The 21335-nt window shown below is 39.2% G+C and overlaps 2 protein-coding genes across 3 annotated transcripts in view; one reads left to right on the top strand and one right to left on the bottom strand.

Moving 5' to 3' along the window:
* The window catches only part of EML5 (EMAP like 5), a 300424-nt gene extending 280783 nt beyond the window's left edge, over positions 1–19641 (top strand). Inside the window, exons 39-46 of the mRNA XM_054025269.1 lie at positions 419–607; positions 867–1039; positions 2988–3150; positions 4313–4416; positions 6736–6889; positions 9227–9327; positions 9676–9998; positions 19338–19641. Coding sequence (XP_053881244.1) covers positions 419–607; positions 867–1039; positions 2988–3150; positions 4313–4416; positions 6736–6889; positions 9227–9327; positions 9676–9712 — 921 coding nt within the window. The 3' untranslated portion in view covers positions 9713–9998; positions 19338–19641. The remainder of the gene's footprint in view (positions 1–418; positions 608–866; positions 1040–2987; positions 3151–4312; positions 4417–6735; positions 6890–9226; positions 9328–9675; positions 9999–19337) is intronic.
* Positions 19642–19916: 275 nt separating this feature from the next.
* Positions 19917–21335, bottom strand: part of ZC3H14 (zinc finger CCCH-type containing 14) — a 40403-nt gene continuing 38984 nt past the window's right edge. For both annotated transcript variants that reach the window (XM_054025270.1, XM_054025271.1), the window contains exon 17: positions 19917–20213. In XM_054025270.1, coding sequence (XP_053881245.1) covers positions 20207–20213 — 7 coding nt within the window. In that variant the 3' untranslated portion in view covers positions 19917–20206. The remainder of the gene's footprint in view (positions 20214–21335) is intronic.

Genomic DNA, 21335 nt, shown 5'->3' with positions numbered 1-21335 from the left:
AAATTAAAGGCTTACCATGGCTGTAGATTATCTGTCATAAAGCATACTTTCCAGTCTACACATAAATACACTTAAGGAAATACTAGTCCCAGTTAGGATGATATTGTGTATACGACTTGATTAAAAAATAACAAAGGATCGCTTTCCATGTTTAGCACCCAGACCATTATAACAACCCTTGAATCGAATACATCCTTTTAAATTTGGAGGCAGAGAATGATTCAGTTTTATATCTGATGTCTGACTTATTTCAGACAATAAGAAGATTCACATGCCGATCTCTTCATTAACAAAATTTAATCCTTATTTAATTTCAGCAGCCCTTCTTGATGGAAGTATAACCATGGTTCATTTATTACTATTTATAAGTATTAGCTAATATATTATTACAGTAATAATTCTTTCACCATTGTCCCAGGGGAAAATTCTTGTTGGGACAAGGAATGCTGAAATAATTGAAGTTGGAGAGAAAAATGCAGCATGTAACATTCTGATTAATGGTCATATGGATGGACCTATCTGGGGACTGGCTACACATCCTTCAAGAGATTTTTTCCTTTCTGCTGCAGAAGATGGGACAGTGAGACTCTGGGACATTGCTGAAAAGGTTGGTGTAAAGTTAATAGTTCTAAGCAGCTATAATTTTAGCAAAAAAGAATCCGAGATTTATTCAATAGTGAGAATTTAAAATAGTTTCTCAGACTATGGTAAGAAAAACTAAGCTAGTATAGTGGTTTTTGCACTGTCTTTTGCATAATAAAAAGTATCCATTGAATGTTAATGAGAAACTGGTGGTTATGGATTATTTTGGAACATGCATAAATAGAAACATTTACTCCTCTTTTCTGGTTTTTATTTTCTCACAGAAGATGCTGAACAAAGTCAGTTTGGGACATGCAGCTCGGACTGTTTCTTACAGCCCCGAGGGGGACATGGTGGCTATTGGCATGAAAAATGGAGAATTTATTATATTGCTGGTGACCTCTCTAAAAATATGGGGGAAAAAAAGGGACAGAAGATCTGCTATCCAAGACATAAGGTCAGAAAAGTCATGGCATTTATCTAGCCTTGAAATGTGATAATGAGCTGATAAAGTAAGCAAGCAATAATTTAAAAACAAAAACTCCACTCACATAAGGTGATTTATTTTATAAGGAAGTCCCATATTCAAAAGTTGCTATTCACCTGGAGTTCGTATACCTAAAACACCATATTAATCCCCTCCAAAACCAGTGTAATTTTCAAAGTGTGTGCTTTGAGAATAGTTTTATAATACAATATAATTTACTTTTGTATAGTATCCATCGTACAGAGTATTACAAAATGCTTTGCAGAGAGATAGAATAGAGTGAATACTTTACAGAATTGGGTATAATGACTTCAATACAAGGCATAAAGAGAAAAAGGACATATGAAGATGGAGTAGAACAAATGGAGTAGAACAGAAAGCTGGAACCTAAGCAGTAGAGATGTCAGTAAGTATCGTCAGACACTACTTACAATGAAGGGGAAATGGAAGGGTTCTGTCATAAGTGAGCCCAGTTCAGAACTTTAGATTCAAAAGAGAAGAAATCAACTCAGCCTTTTAGAGGAAGAGAGAAGTTCAACAGAGGTAGGGTAGCACAAGAGAAAAAGTGACTCCTGATTGAGGAGAGTCACAAGGAGGGGAGATAGATGACAAAATTTGAAATAGAATAGTAAGTGGCAGAGAATAAGGTGACTGTAAGGTAAGAATATTAAGATGGAGAAAGTTCATGGAGGGATTTGAAAACGAGGACAATTCTGAATTGGATTAGGATATAAATAAGATGTAATTGATTGTAATGGAAGATGGGGAAGTGACAATATGGTTCTGATTTTGGTGCAAGTGTAGTCAAGCTGCAACATTCTGGATCATATAATTTAAAAAGTAAGGATTTAGGAAGACCATAAAAACAGAATAAAACATGTTCCTTTCCCCAAAGAGTTTATAATAAAAAATAGACAAGATTAGACAAGAGTTCAGGGAAGAGAGAGTAAGGTACAAGAAAGAATTAATTGATTCCTAGAAGAAATTAGTTTTAAGGAGTGATTTCAAGACTAATGGCTTCACAGACATGGAGTAGGAACCAGTAGATTAAGCATAGGGCAGACTGAAGGTAAAACTGTGTGTGTGTGTGAAAAGGAGACAGGATTGGAACACTTTTATGGAGCAAAATACAATCAAAAATATAACAGGAAAAGATACATTTACACAGTGGTGTGATCAGATACTTAATAGAAGAACTACAGGGATTTTCACATATCAGTTTTGCCTGGCAGGTCTACAAACATTAACATTCACCAAACGTAAATTACTCCAACATTTTTATTTCAGTTTCAAATCTTGCTTTATATAGTAGATTATACCTCCCTTTTCAGTTTTTTGCTTTGTAAACAGTGTATTTTCCTCAATATTTAGCTGATTAGATTTCATTTTGGCCACACTTCATTCAAGTGGTCCCATCCAATGGCTCTACTCTCCATTCCATCCTTCATTGCTAAGAAAAATAAAATTGATTCTCTCTTCTGTAAATCTACATGCCCATCTTTTTAAAGTAGTGAAGATTAAATCTTCTTTCCAGCAGCTGGAAAGTTAGTCTGTGGCTAGAATGAAATTCAGTCAGACCATGTGCAAAATGTTTTTGCTATGAGAACTCCTTGAGAGAAGCAATAGTAATTCAAATATATTGTAGAGAAAAAAAATCACATTTTTAAATCTTTTCTATTACTAATAATAAATCATGCTGAAAGAGAAAGTAGGACCAGACAAATTTTATGTTTTCTCTTGTCTTTCATCACTTAGAATAAGAGCTGCATCCATTTTGTAACACTACCTTGCAAAAAAAAAAAATATATATATATATATATCAGAGGGTTGAAAAAAAAATAGAAAAAGAAATTCTAAGATCTTACTTTTTTCTTCTTTTGAATTTCAACCTCTCTTCTTAAACTATTTATCTATTCAGGTTCAGTCCAGATTCTCGTTACTTAGCAGTGGGTACTAGTGAGAATGCAGTGGATTTTTATGACTTGACATTGGGCCCCACGCTAAATCGAGTTAGCTACTGCAAAGATATCCCAAGCTTTGTTATCCAGATGGACTTCTCTGCAGATAGCCGTTTTCTCCAGGTATCAGTCATTTGAGATCATTGTATTTATTTTTAAGTTTGTAAGTAAATGTATTGCTCATGAAGGTCTATTAACACTTGTTCATACCAAATATATTAGTGACAGATACCATGCAAGATTCCTTATGAAGCTCCAGTAATCACAGTTCAGTCCTGACCAGCAGCTCCCCCAGTATTTCAGTCCTGGGCCTATCATGGTTAGAAACTGATAGCTGTGTTAAATGGTGAGGTTGTTTTGTGATAGGCATCTATAGATCACAAATAAAAATAAGTTGTTTGGACTCATCTTAGTACCTGAGTGTGAGAAATAAATACAGAAAGCAGAAGTGTACTTCTGAATTACTAAAAAGTGACACTGACTGTTCACCTGCCTCATCACCTTGTTGAAGCTGGGTTTGCAACCTTTTGGAAGTGAGAAGGAGTACAATCTTTCTTCCCAGGAATCATCAGGAAACTATGGCAAACCCTTCAGATTCTTGACCATAATAATAGAGGAAGTGTCCCTTTGCACATCCTATCAGTACAAGCCTCCTCTGATGAGCACTCTACCCATGTTGCCATGGCTCTCACAACGTATCTACACATTTTGATCCCTTTCTATGAGGTCACAAGCCCAAGCTTCAGGCTGCTGTAATTTACACTGGAGCAAATGGCTCCAACAGGCCAAAAATAAATATTGGGATCAGCATGGAGCAGAGATGTCCTAGCAGCACTCCATTTTCGCTACTGCACCAACATCAGGGAGGAGGAATAGCATACGAGCTCTTATGTGGCCTCTTCACCACCAAAGGATCATACGCAGACTGGGGTGAGCCTCCCCAGGCCAATTAAGCAACTTTTAAGTCCAGTTTATACCTGCATTATTTACAACAGTTACTCTTTTAATTGGGGGCTGTGTAGTAAGGAATGTACATGCATTTCACTCACATTTTATTAGTAAGACTTTTTTAAATTAAAAATTGATCACCATTTCTCATTGTTCTCTACTTGTATACATTTTCGGGAAGCATGAAATCTTCCCACAGAATACTTCCTCTGATTCTACTCTATTTCAGAGCCATCGATAATAACATTGAGTGTATAATTATATCCTTACCACTTCAAATATCTTCAAAATTTTTTAACTCTCATGAACTCTTATTTCTGGATGTTCATCCTCAAAGGTCTCTACTGGGTCTTACAAAAGACAGGTCTATGAAGTGCCTTCGGGAAAACAGCTTATGGACCAGGCAGTGATTGACAGAATAACATGGGCCACTTGGACCAGGTACCTAATTCACACATATTCACTCTTGCTACTGGAGTAAAAGTTCAGATGTCTCCCACCTGGAAAGAAAACCATAGGTCTGGAAATGACCATATTATCATGAAGGATACTGCAACGCTACTGTGTTTGATCTATATTTTTCTTTAAAACGTGCCTGATTGATCTGGCAACAGAGTAGTCGTACATTATACAGTCACATGGGAAGAATATATAGGCTCCACTTGAGACCACTGGCAATTAGCCCAATCAGGGTATTAGATGCATATGGTCTCTGGATGGAGGCTATGAGTTTTCGCGCTCTTTAAGTACCTTTTACAGCTTTTGATCCAGCATCTAAGGCAGCAGTTCTCAAACTGTGGGTCGAGACCCCAAAGTGGGTCACAACCCTGTTTTAATGGGGTCACCAGGGCTGACTTAGACTTACTGGGGTCCGGGGTCGAAGCCGAACCCTTGAGCTTCAGCCCTAGGCAGTGGCACTCAGGTTACAGACTCCCTGCCTGGTGCTAAAGCCCTTGGGCTTTGGTTTTGGACCCCATCACACGGGGCAGCAGGGCTACGTCAGACTCAGACTTTGGTCCCCCCTTCTGGGGTTGTGTAGTAATTTTTGTTCTCAGAAGGGAGTCGTGGTGCAATGAAGTTTGAGAGCCCCTGATCTAAGGCAACCTGAGAGATCATACATCCCATTCGCCCAGTTAATTGAATGTATTGCAGCAGTAGCTGGAAATAGCAATTTGAGGGCAAGTCAGGAAAAAATATAAAATTGGTTTCAAATAAAAACCTGCATAATACAAGCCTGTGATCATTTAAGTTTTACAGAGCCTATTAGAGCATGTGTAGTAGACAGTGCTAGATTATATACAGTACTGCTGTTTACCATACGAGAAAAATATGATTATTATTGGTGTATTCAAAAATATACAAAAGAAATCATTGTATAAACAGATTATATTTAAAATTATATTTTATTATGTTTGGCTTTAGTTTTTTTTAACTACATTGTTTTATTTTACATTGTATATTTAATTACTTTATTTTGATTTTTATAGAAATAAAAATCACTTTTGCCATGCTCTAGGCTCATTTGACAACTCTGTTAAATCACAATGAATACAAAATAACAAATCCTGCAATATACCTTCATTCATGCACTAAAGGTTAATTGAAAAAAACATTATTTTTAAAAACAAAAAATCACCAGCCCCAGACATCTCCCACTTTCTCAAAACCCTGAACAAGAGCTGGGATCTGTAGCATGCCCTGAAATTTGGAATTCACTCCCCACAATGGTATGAAGTAGCTCAAGTCTGCCAAAGTCACTGGATCTTTAAAGAGAGAGAATGTCCTGCCAGCAACCCATTCCTTTTCAAAACAAAAGGGATCCTGATCATAATCGGGATAGCATCAGATAGAGGGAGAATTTTCAGGTCAGCAGGTCCCAAGCCATTTTTGCACCTATTCATTTTATGATTTAATAGTGAGTTGATTATTTTTATTATATTCCTTGTTTAATTGTGTTTGAAAGAAACACTGTCAGTTGACCTAGCCCTAACTGTATCATAACTTTATTTTAAAATATAATACTCAAGCCTGATCCAGAAACATTCTAGCATCCCAAATTTTCAGCATATAAATTATAATCCATCATATAAACCAGTGCTGGGTTTCTCTTCAGGTTGTGGAATGTACATGTACATTATAATTAAAGCTAGCCAGAGACCACTAATTTCATTTCATGAGGATTTTCGAGGTTTGAAATGTATTTTAGATCCAGTGCAGGATGAAAACCAAACCTTTCAAAAGTTTTTGCAAACTGGAAAATTATTAAAATGTCAGTTTTCAGAGCAAAAAGGTTAGCTTTTGATTTGGATCTCTCTTTCTGGAATGGACCAGGGTCTGCCCTGGACCTCGGGAACCTTTCGGTCAAAAATGCCATTAAAATTCATACAGCTCCATAAAACATTTTAATTTCAGTGAAACAGCATTTTCCCATTAAAACATATTTCACAAAAAATGTTCTGACTAGCTCTAATTGTAACATCTCTGTTCAACTTCTGTGCATTGTACTTCACATAATTTATTTTTCTATATTTGACAATTGCCTCATTGGTCAATTTTAACTATTAGTTTCATAATCTGCTTTTTAGCTTTGTTAGCCATGTTTTATATATTTATTTATTTATTTATTGGTAAATTGTTTACTTTAATTCCAGATTCTCATAATCACAGAATACTATAAAAATCAGTTTATTATTTCTAAACCTATTGCTTTTCCTACAATGCATTAGTTGCCAAGGGGGCCCTCTCACCCTTCTATTTCAGTATTCTAGGGGATGAAGTAGTTGGAATCTGGTCCAGGCATGCTGAGAAAGCTGATGTGAACTGTGCCTGTGTCTCTCACTCTGGAATCAGCCTTGTAACAGGCGATGACTTTGGCATGGTCAAGCTGTTTGACTTTCCATGTCCTGAAAAATTTGTAAGAACCTTTTGTTTGTGTGATTGTAACACAAAGTGCTTTTGATTTTGTGGCATCCTATAATATCTCTGGAGGGAGGGTGGCGGTAGTGCTTTTTCCCCCGCTGAGTTTAATAGCTTTTTAATATATGCATTTAATTGTAGCTCCATAGTCTTACAAGTTTGCTTGCTATCCAGGATTTCCTAAACCCTTGTACAATAGCTGTAGCCACAATCCAGGATTTCAAATAATCTAAAAAACTAGCAATAGTACTGCTCGCTATCTCGCATTAATAAAGTGCCTTCATTATGAAGATCTCAAAGCACTCTACAAATGTGGATAAGTAACACTGTCTCCATTTTACAGATAAGGAAACGGAGGCACAGAGGTTAAGGACTTGTTATGAAAACAAACTGTGACTGCACAGTATAAATTAACAGAAAAATGGTTGCACTCCTGTCCCTATCTGTAGGTGATTTCATGGTAACAGTTATTGTTTGGCTGTTAAATCCCATTAGTTAGAAAGAACATAATGAAAATGTAGAGGAAATTTAGAGTTCATCACTGGCTCCTGTAGCAGGGAGACAACTTTCTGAACTGTGAACAAAGAACATGGTTTCTCATAAGCCATGTCTTCACTACAAAAAAAAAAAAAAAAAAAAGAAAGGTGTGTTCTGTTGGGAAGCCTAGGCTTTAACTTCAGCCGCTGAGTAACTCACATGAAAACAACTGCATTGTCTTCACAAGGATTTGAATTTGTTACACACCTTTGTTTGAAGACAAGGCCTTAAGGCAGGAATCTGTAATTTCTGTGTAGAATGATGTCAGAAATAGTCTGTTCACAAGCTGGAACATGATGGCCAGCCATGAGAGAGAGTCAGTGGAGGGAGCAGAGCATGAGTCCGAAGAAACAAGAAATTGGCCAAAAAAATAAAAATAAAAGGAAAGAAATTTGGTTTTTAATTTTTTGCCCCCATTCCTGATGTCTCCTCCCTCTCCTGCCACAGAAGGTCTCCCTTACATGCAAGTATCTGCACATACAAATACTGCCCACCTCACAGACATCCATCTGCGGAAAGCAGGCTGTTACGGGGCAATCCTCACCTCCGCGGTGCCTCCTGCTGGCCTCCCGGGGACTTAGCTCGCCTGCCTCCAGAGTGCTCTCTGCAGGCCGGTGTCCTGCATGTCACTGGCCCCCCATGTCCCTCCCAGACCCTGGTGACCCTTTCTCTTGGGGGCTGCCCCCTGGCAGTACGCCCCCCCAGTTTATGGGTCTCCCCACCCAGGGAACCCCCACCCACTATCCCCACCTCGCCTCAGTATCAGGCTACTGCCAATCACCATCTAGCCCCCATTCACTGGGGCAGACTGCAGTGTACAAGCCACTCATCACAGGCAAGGGGGGTTTGGACCTACTGCCTTGGCCTACCCCTGGGCTGCCCTCTGCAACCCCAGTACCCTTCTGGGCCTTTAACAAAGCCTGCAGCCCGGAGCTCCCCAGTTCCTCTGGCCTTCCCCCAGCCCTGTTCCACTCTAGGTACCCTGTGAGCTCCTAAGCAGCCAGGCCCTTCCCTCTCTAGAGGCAGAGAAAGACTGACTCTGCTCCTGGCCCACTGCCCTCTTATAAGGGACAGCTGAGCCCCATTTGGGGCGTGGCCTCAGCTGAGCCTGCTTCCCCAATAAGCCTGGGAACTGCTTGCTCCCAGCCACAGCCCTCTCCTGGGCTGTTTTAAGCCCTTTAAGGCCAGAGCAGGTGACCACCCCGCTATACAGGCACGTTCAAAAAGAGCAGTAGTGGGCTACCCAAGGAGGACTTAGGCATTGCAACGCTTAGCATTGCCGCACTTGAACTTAGGTCTCCTGCCTCCTAGGAAAATGCCCCAATCACTGAGATATAGGGTATTTTGGGGCTGATCTATGTCTCAGTTTCTCCTGTTAAAGCTGATCTACAGTGATATAAATAACTATTTGTTGGAGCAGCGTAACTAGAACCTGGGTCTTCCAGCTCCCTAACCATAGAGCGTGCATGCATGTGTGTTTGTTTGTAAAAATTGCTTTATACCCCACTGGATAAAGGCATTCAATTGTCTTTAAACTGGGAGGTGTACACCTCCCCCCCCCCCCATAGTTTAGAGACACTTCCATACCCCATAATTTAGAGACAATTTAATAGCTTCTGCTTTACACCCCATGGTGGATGCATTTCATGAAATGACCTCTTTAGCCTAGGAATATATGGAGCATTTTAGAACCTTCTAGATACATGATACTGAACATTATACACTCACTCTTTTACTCTTTCTTTCTAAAACAGTCCAATGAGGAGGACTCATGATCTTTCATGTTGTTATTTTGTAGGCAAAACACAAGCGATTTTTAGGTCACTCGGCCCATTTGACTAATATTCGATTTACAAGTGGGGATAAATACGTTGTCAGCGCTGGAGGGGATGACTGCAGGTCGGTATATCTTTCCAAAAAGTAATTAGAAATCTAATATGTTTACTCTGTGTGGACAATTCTTAATAGTGCAGAGATAATGTTCAAGTTCAGAATCTGAGACATTTAACCCGTTATGTGTTTGTTCCTTATAGTTCGTAAGGAAACAGTCAAATATTTACAACACCTGATTCTTCTTATTTAAGAGTGGTATGAAGTACAGTGATGCACTAAAATAAAAAAACTAGACTGTAATGGCCAATATAGTTTGACATATTTTTAATTTAATGGAAAATAATTGTTATTGATGTTTCTTTTATATTAAACATATAATAATTTTTAATCTCTCTTAACTTTTTGAAAATGCAGCTTATTTATCTGGAAATGTGTGCATATGCTTCATTAAGAGAGACATGGAGCCTTTGCAAAGAGGACACTGCGGAAAATTACAGGCATGAAAGACCCATGAGCGCAATGAGACATTCTACAGTGCCCTGCATGCTTACGAAATGGTGCTGATCTAAGACAGACAACAATCTGTCTCTGAAAGACAAGTGTCTAGAGTCTATCAGAAGAATAGACTATAACAAATATGCTGCGCCCCCTAGATTTGCTACAGTATTGGATAATCCATGTATGGATTCCATTCACTGCCAGACGTTGAAAAAGAAACACATGGATAAAAGGAAGAAGTGAGTTGTGGATCAATGTACAGTTTCCCAATAAGATAGTGGGGTTTTAATCAAGAGATGTTATTTCTGACCTAATGGTGTATGTTGATGCATTTATTATCAGCACGAATGTGTTTCCTTTAAATTCTGGGGATTGAATATCATTGAAACAGATTACTCCTTCTTTTTATTACTGAAAGGAAAACCACCTAGCAGTTCTTAAATAAAACTACACAGTATTTTAATAAAAGATTAAAGTAATAAAATGGGATATGACATTTCTATGAATAGTCAAAAAATGAAGCATTGTCTGGTGAAGCAGTAATAGTAAAGTTTGCTCCTTAGACCTGCAGTATTCATGTGCTTAGAGGCCTGGGTCATAATCCTGTTTGATGAATGCTGTTAGGCATGCATGAACCCATTCTTTAAGGCTAATTTAGTGTTTTTGTTGCACTTAAACATTAAATTAGTTCCATGAGCAGAAACAGATTTGCTCACTTTGCGAGTGCCTTGCCCACAACCTAAAAGTCTAACTCCAGTTTTTGCCTTGCGATAAAAGTGTTCTCAGTGGAAGGGAGATTACTGTTGTGTAACTTGACTGAGCTGCTAGCCTCTTTGCTGGAAATATGAAATAAGATAATTTTAGTCTCTGTAAAGACTGGGGTCATCACCAGTTGCAAAAACAGAATTTCACAGCAATAGGAATTGTTGATTTTATTTTCTCAGTATCACTTGGAGGATGCAGAGAGAACATAATCTTTCCAAACACTGGTATTTTGTACATTCAGATTTTTTAACAGGAATAAAACTAGTTGGAAGAGATCTTTATTCAGCTCTCTCTCCTGATTGTAATGTAACATTCAGTCATAACTCTTCTTTAAGTAAGCATGCATGTTAAGCATATGGGCCTGCTTGTAACGCTTAGCATAAGAACATATTCTAAATGGCAAAATAACAGACTTAAGCATTTTAGTGATGATAAACTCCAGGAGAAAGTTGCATTTTTGGTAAAACTGGGGAAGACTGCTTCAATTGTTTATTTGAAATGATCATGCAGTGGAGGTGTGCTGTGGGCTATATCTGTTTTTTAAGTAGTGCAGTTATTTTTCATGCAACATGAAAGGGAACAAAAGTAACTAGCTCACAGATTGCATTAACAAAGTGTTATTAAATGTGAGTAGTGTTACTATGGTCACAGTTGTTATTGTCTACTTACGTCAGCGTTTGTTAAGGATGGCATTTGACTCCAGGTTGAGATAGCATAGCTGCTGTTATTCACCTCTTTTATCATTTTACTCCAAGTAAATGTAAAAATGAAACAAATAAACCTCAACACCCACTGTAAATATCTTGTGTGTGGTGGGAAGAAAGGGAGAGATTGCACAGAGAAGATTTGAAAGTACGAAGAGACTCAGCCAGACCTCTGTACTCTTCCATGTCCAACAATGCTTGCTCTTATGTAATATAGGCCCTACCAATTTCACAGCCCTGAAAAACATGTCACTGACTGTGAAATCAGCCCTCTCCCAGAAATCTGATCTCCCCTGCTGCGGGGAGCCCAGAGCTCCCAGTTGCTATTCGGACCGTGCTGGGGAGGGACAGGAGTTTTCCTTCCCCTGCACTGCCGCTCTTGGTGGGGAGATCAGACGCACCTCCAGAGGCAGTGCAGAAATGAGGGTGGTACATCCTTACTTCTGCGCTGCAGCAGCCCAGGAGCTAGGCTCTGGGCTTCCATTCCTCCACCCCCCCTCCACTCCCCAGGGCTTCTGCCACAGCACCAGGCAGTGAGCTCAGGGCTTCCTTCCACAGCGGAGCTTGCTGGGCTGGGGGCTTTTGCTCCCGGTGGCTACAGCTGGGGCAGTCTGGGCTCTGGGTTTCTGCCCCTCCACTCCCCACCGCCCTGGCTCCTGCCACGGCTCTGGGCGCCTGGGGGCTTCCACTCCACAGCTGCATCCAGGACTCAGGGCAGCCCGGGCCAGGAGCTTCCTCTGCTGCTCCAGTCAGGGCAGCGCAGGCTTGGGGGTTTCACCACCTCCAGCCGGGGCAGCCTGGGCACCTGCCCCCATGGGCTCTACCATGGCTCCAGGTGCTGAGCTCGGGGTTTCCTCCCCCAGCAGCTGGGGGCTTGTGCTCCTGCCAGCTGCAGCCTGGGCTCAGGGCTTCTGCCGCACTGCCACTCCAGCTGGGGCTCCGAGCAGTCCTGACTTGGGCCTGCCCAGGCTCGAGGCTTCAGCCCCGCAGCTGCAGCCGGGGCTCAGGGCACACAGGCTCAGGGCTTCTCCCCCCACAGATTCTACTGGGGCTCGGGGTGACCCACTAGGGACTTCTGCCCTGGGGCTTCTTCTGGGACTGGAGCACCCATTTTTCCTGGGGGACCTCAAATTGGCCAGGGGGCTCTGCCTTCATCTGTTCCTGGCATGAACTAACAGCTAGGAGCCCCCCAGCTGGTGTGTTCCCAGAAGCATTGGGGGGGGGGGGGATTCCTACTTTGCAGCCCTCCCCCCCGCCCATGATTCCATTTTGGGCGTGAACCCTCACAGTTACAACATCCTGAAATTTCAGATGTAAACATCTGAAATCGTTAAATTGACCAATTTTAAAACCCTCTGGCTGTGAAATTGTCCAGCATGGACCGTGAATTTGGTAGGGCCCTAGTAGTATTCAACACTATTGACCCAACAAATAATCTCATACAATATGTTTCCTATATCTAACTAGAGCGTCTTTCACAATAGAAAAATGTATTGATCTAATATCAAGTGTCTCAGGCAGGCAGGATTTGGAACAGATGATTCGTTGCCATTACCACTAGAGTACAATAGCTTCACTAATCACACAGCTGCTGTTCTAAAGTAGAAGGTGCTAGGACTAGGGTCTGTGGTAGGGTACACCACTGACTCAGGTGAATGAGATCAGAATCATGCTGCAGCTTTATTCTTACTGCCCATTATTATTATATAAAAATTAATAGCATACATCTATGCTAGAGAAATCAATTGTTAGTGTAGTAATTTGTTGTTCTGCACCCTGTGTTCCACCACTGATTCAGTGCAGCTATACTATACATCTGAACATGGTGTAAGATTTGCCCTTGCATCCATGCTAAGGCTGCCTTACACCAGTTCAGATGGGATGACTGTCAAAAGCTCCTTTAGCTAATGAACCTCTTTAAATTTCCAGCTGAAAGTCATCTTTCTGCATCTCATCATCTACCATAAATCCTATGCCTACTATCCCCCAGTAAATCTTCAGCCTGTGACTTGCACCCACCCCATACTTTCCCAGAGTATCCTCTTGTCACACTAACCATTCCCTGACCACTATCTTCAGTAGAGCCCATGCTATGGCTGTGCCACTCCATTGCTAATTTGCCAGCTGATACTTTTGCACTGAGGAACCACAGAAGTACATCAGAGCACAAATACCAGCACACAATGCAACACAAATCACCACTGGGGCTGTAGCAGGAGGTGCACAGCTGCTATCTACACTCCTTCTATCCCCAAACTCCCGAGGCATCTGTTCCCCCATCTCTGCCCCCATTTGGATCTGGGCAGAATAGTGTCTTAGCTGCAGATCTATGGGGGCAGAGTGCACGTTCCACAAGCAAACTAAGGAGGTTCATTGCTGAAGAGTTTTTCATTTTTGACAGCAGTGGGAACTGACAGCTCACCAGTCGTGCTAGTGGGATGCATTTACACTGGCACACAAGTCAATTGTGCCTCAATTAGTGTTTACACTCACTAGCGTTAGTGGTGTAATTTCAATCAGTTAGGTGCCATGCTGCTAAGTGAAACTCTTCTGCAGTGAATACAAGGGCCAACAACCTATGGGACGTTATAATTGACCACTGGTACAGAAAAATGCCTAGTGTGCTATGGCTTTCTAAAACCTGGAAGGAAGGAAGAATGTGAAGGGCTGAGTGGTAGAGTTGTTCTGGAAGTATGCAGGATAAGTATGGTGATCTGGAGGCTATAACAGGGTTGGGAAAGGAGCCGTTCCCTTAGCTATCCAGCATTAAAAGGGGGGCACTGAGCCAACTTTTTTTTTTTTTTGTATTCTGCCACTCAATCATGCAGGTTCACTTTCTAGTTTGCAATGAATCCAGCTCTAGGATACCTTTAAGGTCCGCAAGGTAAAAAACTAGTAAACCCATTATACAAGTGAAAGAATAACACATTCTAGTCTAGATACCCATGAATCCATCTGTTATTGAAAAGTATTTAAATAACAAAGAATTGACATCCTATGCACAGATTGGAATTCTAAAACGATCTCAGACTTAAACATGATCCTATTGTAGTCAAAAGAGCCAAGATGTGGAAAAGGTTAGGATAAAGGGGAGAACTAATGAGCCAAATGTATTGAATCATTTTAACCTTAACTGTCTAAATTTTTCTTTCTTAAACACATGATCACTGGACACCATTATTTGGATCCAGGAAGGGGTTGGGGGAAGAACAACTTTAGCACTCCTTTTCAGTAACTGAACGTATGCACGAATAAAGTCAGTATTTAGCTAGAACAAAAATCTTAACAGTGAACATAATCAGAAGTTGTTAGTTACCCTAATTACAGAAATCTGGTTAATGTTAGCTGATACCTGCACCACCTGAAAAACAGCACACGGCACCCAAATAATTATTTACATGCTGTAAGTGGATAGCAAGCCCTAACCGTACGGAAGGATGAGCTATTTGGTTTTAATATATACTCTTCTTATAGCGGCAAAGTGACATGTTTTCCTGTTTGATTTATCAGCATAGTAGATGCGGCAAGCCTTAATTTTTGTCAAAAGCAAGTGGTTTTTTGGTTAGTGTATACAATAGACAAATGTCTTGTTGCTAGCTTTGTTTTGGCTAGTGAGTGAATCATTCTGTGGCCTTCTTCCTGAATGTACCATGCCTAAACGAAGGGAAGAAAAAAATATTGCAGGTCACAATTTAAACTGCCATATTAGTCATAGTAACCAATTTGATTGAGCAGCCCTAGCTGTGTTTCATGTATATGCTCTTTCATACCTGCAGACTTTCCTGCCTCTTGTCATCTGTTCTTTTTTTCCCTAATGTTTATGGTACCGTTCATTTTTACTTAACTGGATAAATATGTGAGCATGCCAAAACTTACTATGCACTCTTTGTACCAATCACTGTGGTATTGTCAGACCAAATCCTTTTCTTGATTTTGGTCCTCTTCAGCTTCTAGTCTTAAACCAAACTGGTCTTGAATGGCTGATTATTTAGGAGAAAGAAAACTGTGTGCATAATATGGAGCGTGGCTGCAACAGATCTGCTTACCAAATCATTCACAAATAACTGAATACCACCTCAGCAGTTATTGAGGGGGTTTTTTTTTTGGTCACATCTACTTGAGTTATCTATAGTAAAGCCTCTAATCAGGATTGAGCTCCCATTGTTATTATCAATGTAAAAAGAACTAGGAAGACAGAGTCCATCCCCCAACTATAAAAACAAGGAAGACTGGGGGGGGGGGGGGGGGGGTGTGTGTGTGTGTGTGTGTGTGTGTGTGTGTGTGTGTGTGTGTGTGTGTGTGTGTGTGTGTGCGCGCGTGCAGAAATGGCATACAGTATATGAACATGGTAATGACAAGCAAAACTTAATTCCACTTCTTTAATTATGGAGGATGTGCTGAAGGAAACAGCAGGAGGGAAAAAGTAAATCAGAACAATGGGGTGGGGAGAAAATTAAATAGTAAGGAAGGAAAGGTGAAAAGTGAGGTTGCCAATGGAGTGACAAGCAGAAAGGGGGAGGCAAACCACCAACCAGCAGATGAAAAGTGTCTAGATTTCAAATTGAAAGAACTGGCAGCTGGTGTGGTTGGCAGTGAAGAGCTGGGGAAGTGGCAGCTGCTAGGAAAGAACCCCTCTGCTAGTTTGAGTGGAAGGTTACTGGACATTGCCCCGCCCCTTTGTTCCTGGGGAAGTCACAGCTGCTCCCAAGGGGTAACTTGAGGCTTGGAAGAGCCTACTTTACTACCCTCCAGCCTATGTGACTAAAAGGAATAAACAAATACATTATAACAAGGAGTCTGGTGGCACCTTAAAGACTAACAGATTTATTTGGGCATAAGCTTTCGTGAGTAAAAACCTCACTTCTTCGGATGCATCCGAAGAAGTGAGGTTTTTACTCACGAAAGCTTATGCCCAAATAAATCTGTTAGTCTTTAAGGTGCCACCAGACTCCTTGTTGTTTTTGTAGATACAGACTAACACGGCTACCCCCTGATACCAAATACATTATGTTTTGCCCACACCCCAAAACTGGGGTTATTTTAACTGGCCTAACCTGATAGTGTTCAGGTTTCATATTGCTGAATAACAGGGGTATTCAAACTTTTCTTTAGTAGAAAATAAACCAAAGAATTGTGAAATTCCATGAGATGTTACATTGTGAAAATGGTGCCCATGAGCTGCCTGCACAAATTACAGTTGCTTAGGAGGGAGATGCACAAATCTCGCTAATGAGCCTGTACTCATTAGCTCTTCTTTAAATTACTGGCAAATTATATTGAGATGGGATTTACAATTGAGTACAAATAAATAATTTAAGGATTAAAAAAAAAATTACAGCACTTTTGTGATCAAGAAACAAATAATTAAACTCAGGAGAGAGTTCAAGGCATAAGTTAAAATAAATACACAACTGTGTGAAGGTATGGAAATTGAGTCACCCAAACAACCTCAACTCTGCCCTATAGTGACACTATGCAATAACCATACACTTACGATGAATGCATAAATGTTTGTCGTCCTAAATTTGATTAAACTGATTTTAAAGTCTCTTTACCCTCCCTCCCCCCCACCCAAATGGTGGTACTAGAGGACAGAGTTAACATTTTGTTTGTCTTATCCATACCTTAACACATTTGGATTTCTCTTGTACTTAACCTACATCTGAATTTCCTAGGTTTGTAATGTTTGTTTTGGGAATTGTTACAAGATTCCAGTAATGGTTTTATCTCTAAAATTACTGATATATACTGTTAATCTTATTTTTAATATAGATTATTTCCTGGAAGTTTTTTATTATTTAAAATGTCATAGAAGAGCACTAAACAAGAAACCCAAAGAGAATGTTGCCATTTAATATTTTTAATGATTTGAAGATGGGTGGTATCTACCTTAAATCTTCTAGGACCAGATTCACCAGATATTCTTGCTGTTAATCCCACACGGGAGCAGTGCAAAGCAACTGGAGTGTACTAGTCAATTTCTCCTAACACATAAGCTGCACTTTCCCCAGAATCCAGCCATACAGAAATTTCCCCTATTCCTTCCCCTCCCCCCCCCCCAACTTCCCATGCACACCTCTCCGGAGTTTCCCATACCTGTTGAGTCAATCTGGTGTAACAGGTAGTTCTTAAAAGAAGTTTTAGGGTTAAGTGTTCATTTTCTGCCATTTTTCTTAATTAAAAATTTCTCCTTCAGCAGGGGCTAATAAGAATTGCCTGCTTTCAAAATGGTAGCCATCTAGTCTCACTGAGTCTGAGACTGTAGCCAAGATGCCCTCTTTTAAAATGGCCACTGCCTCCCATTGGTGGCCATTTTGAAAGAGGGCATATTTGCTAGCTAAGGGCACTTTAAGTCTCAGTCCCATGAGGACAAAAGAAGCTAAGGCAGCTGTTTTGAAAGAGTCAAACTAATTAACCAATCTATTTATAAATTCTCAAAAAAATCATTCTGTGCCCAAAGGAGAAAATGCTGTAATTTTGGGAGGATACACTGTATCTTCCTATGTAATAAAATGGCTGCATTCCTACTTTCAGTACAAGACTTAAAACACAAAACTTAATGCTCAGCCATAACTATGGAACAGTGACTGGCACTTCTACAGTTCCACAATTGTTTCAAACATGTATTATATCCAGGACATGCTTGATTATTGAATTATTTGGAAATGTAGTAAATGCATTTTTATAAAGAAACTCCAAGTGTCAGCACTGACACAAACTGCATGATAAAGCTGGTTTACTACTCCTTTGTGAAATTCTTGGTGCTGTCAGATAATGCTTTCCATATTTCTAGCCTATTTTTCCTTTACTGCTACTACTTGTCATAGTGTTGTGTTTTTTGGGCTTGGAATAGCTACTATAATTTTAACAAGAACAAACAGTTGGTACTTGTGAGCACTGTTTAACTGTTTTTAGTTCATTTCTGAGTTTATAGCATATACTAAATAATGGAAAAGCTGCATTATTAATGCGTGAAGAAAGGTAAAATGTACATTTTATGTAAAGTTTTACATAAGAATAAGTTCAAGACCACAGTAGTTATTTAAAATAATGTAAAATCAATCTAAATGGCACTCATTAGAAACCATTCCCCTTAGACTGAAATTAGTATTTTTTTGACTTCGTGGGTTGGTCACTTACTGTTTTTATTAGTGGAGCGCATCAGCAGATTGCCTTATGCTAAACTTTGTGCAATAGGTTATAGACATCAAAGCTGTTGAAATTAACCAGTGTAGGAATTAATCTGTTTTGCTGCCCTATCATGATTGATTCACTTTTGTCTCAAACCCAAAAGAGAAAGCATGCTTCTGAAAGGTGCAGCTAGCTAATGGATGTATTTGAAAATTCTATTAAAAAATTTCATTTGCAGTTTTACTTTTCATTTTGGGGAGGGGGAGAAAAGGGGTGGAAATCACTGTTTTGGTACTGTTCCCCATCCTCCTCTGCTCAATTGTCTAGGAAAATTTCTTACTGAAGTTCTTTAAGCTTAAAATCATTGATCCAGTTGTCTTTTTAGATTGTTTGTGTTTCATTATGGTGTTTGTCAGACAATCCCTCTTGCTTTAACCAAAAATGTACTCTAAACTAGTCCAAAGGTGTATGTTCATGTATTACTGTAATAAGGATCATGGTTTTAAGTGTGTTCCCATTTTGGTTTTGGCCATGGCCTTCTAATCCCTGTAATCATACAATACTGTAGTTCTTATGTTAATTTATGCAAAAATATGAATATTTAATTTAAATATTTTAACATACAATTTTTTAAATTTGAATATGAACTAAACTTTGATTACTTTATCTGCACAAATAATATTTTAAATTAATTTCCTGGAGTGTTCAATTTCAGAATTCAAAAATATATTTGTCACATTTGAGTTTAAAATATGTAGGTGACATTGTTTTCTGATATCTAATGTAAATATTTGTAAAAAAAATATCTTTTGTATATTTTTGTGAAAATGTGGTTCCCCAAAAGATACAAAAGATTTAATAAAAAAAGTGCATTCATGTTATTGTTTAATAATTTACATTATTTGAACAGATGAATTACAGATTTTAAACTATTTCTACACAGTTACCATTTATATGGGTTTATCTTTGCTATATAAGTTACAGGTGCTCCCTGGAGGGAGATGATTACAACAGAGTATTTGCAGCAGTGTTCTTGAAGAACAATAAAGTCTCTTGAGGACAGATTCAAGATGGTGCCTTCTCCCTACACTTATCCTTAAAATTGGATTTCCAGTTGAACTGCTTGATAATTCAAAAACAGTGGAACAACTCACTTTGTTTGCTACATTTAAAAACAATTGCTTACTAATGACTACTTTCCCTCTTACCTTTATCTTCTACTGTCAGATTATCAGGGGCCTATGTACTATTCCTTGAATAAAAAGAAAAAACAACAACTTTCCATCCGCACAAGAGGGTAGTTATTGTTGTACGCATCAGGTACTAAAAGTGGATGTATGAGAACTGAAATCACTATTGCACTAGGGCATCAATTTGACTGTGTGTATATCTGGAGAACACTAAGGCCATTTCCCTCAAATAAAAATCATATAATGACCATTTGCACTGGTGGAACAACCCTTATAAAAAATCTATTCTAGTTAAAAAAAAAAAAAATCTTTGAGTGGCTCTACCCAATAGTCTTTACGCAAAGAAAGAACAGACTAACCCGAACAGTAAAATACAAACCAGGTCTTGACATTTTTAATGGAATTTAAAGTAAAAATTTTTCCCTACACAGATGTTCTCTTCAGAGTAAAAAAAAAAAAATAAAATAAAAGTAAAACCAGCTATTAAACTTACAAATTTGGAAAATTAGAGACATTTCAAGTACACAATCAATTTCATTTTATGAAAACTATATATATTCAAACTTCCAAAGGTGTGATGAAAAGTTTTGTAGTATCAGGATTTCCTCTCCATCAGCATCCAAAGGCAGCAACTTTCATCCACAAATTGTATGATAATTATTCACTGGGGGGGGGAAAAACCACATAATTAACAAGCCTATTATAGATGATTTGACAAGTGTTGTCCTAGCGTCTTAATGATTCAAGTATCAAGACTTCCATTTCAGGGGATATTAAATGGTGAGAAATGCTCAAGAGAGCTGAGCATTTAAAAGAAAGGTGAACATTTTCAAACTTGATGCCTAAAGTTAAGTTCCTAAATCTCTGTTTAGGCACCTTAATAAAGAGCCTGATTTTCAGCTATTTTGAGCACTTGCAACTTCCACTGACTTCAATTTCCAAAACCTGCAGCTCTTGCTGACACCACAGGATTTAATCCTAACAGTACTGGCATATAAAGAGATGCAGATTAATGGTATAGATTTTTCTTAATGAGTTTTACAATATACTTAACTCTTGAAACAGTGGATATTATAAGTTACCAATTAAGTATGAGGAGACGAAACAAATTACAGGTACTATTCACCTTCAATGACTTGCATAACATACAGAAAGAAATATGTAAATTCTGCTAATAATTTTATCAACAGCGATCTTAAACTTTCTCAGTAAAACAAGAAACACTTAAGCATTTACTCTCAACACAAGCTATTTCAACTTTAAACACTGACTATTTTATATTACATTTTGTAATCTTTTCCCCTCAGCCAAAATTTTTACAGGTAAATAAATTCCCTCACGTGGATATTTTCAGAGTAAACTGTACCATTTTCTTGGTTCAGAGCCTTAAAAAAAACACTGATACCTAGGATGATGGCTAATTCCCATGGCAGTTCGTTGACTAACCAGTTTGCTAGGGGTTTGTGGACTCATTGGCCATGATAGGAAGAAGGCTGTTTTGCTATGACATGAGGAACACTAAAAGGAGCAAGCAGACCTGACCTGAGCCATCTGGGGTGTCATGTACCATGACATGAGACCAGGAACAAGGAAGAACAGATGTGCAGTTTACAGTCTGACTCAAGGGAGAACAATGCACTCTTAGTCTTTGGGCACAGGCCTGGAACCTTGTTTGCTCTATTCCACGCCCTCACTGCAGACCTCTGATTTTTCACATTTCTAAGGGTTGAGTTAGTAACTGTTTAAGTCACTGTTCAAAACAACAAATACAGAGTTCTGGTTCAAA

Source organism: Malaclemys terrapin, chromosome 4 (genome assembly GCF_027887155.1).
Source record: "Malaclemys terrapin pileata isolate rMalTer1 chromosome 4, rMalTer1.hap1, whole genome shotgun sequence".
In the NCBI taxonomy this organism is placed as follows: domain Eukaryota; kingdom Metazoa; phylum Chordata; order Testudines; family Emydidae; genus Malaclemys; species Malaclemys terrapin.
This window is presented reverse-complemented; position numbering and strand designations above follow the sequence as displayed.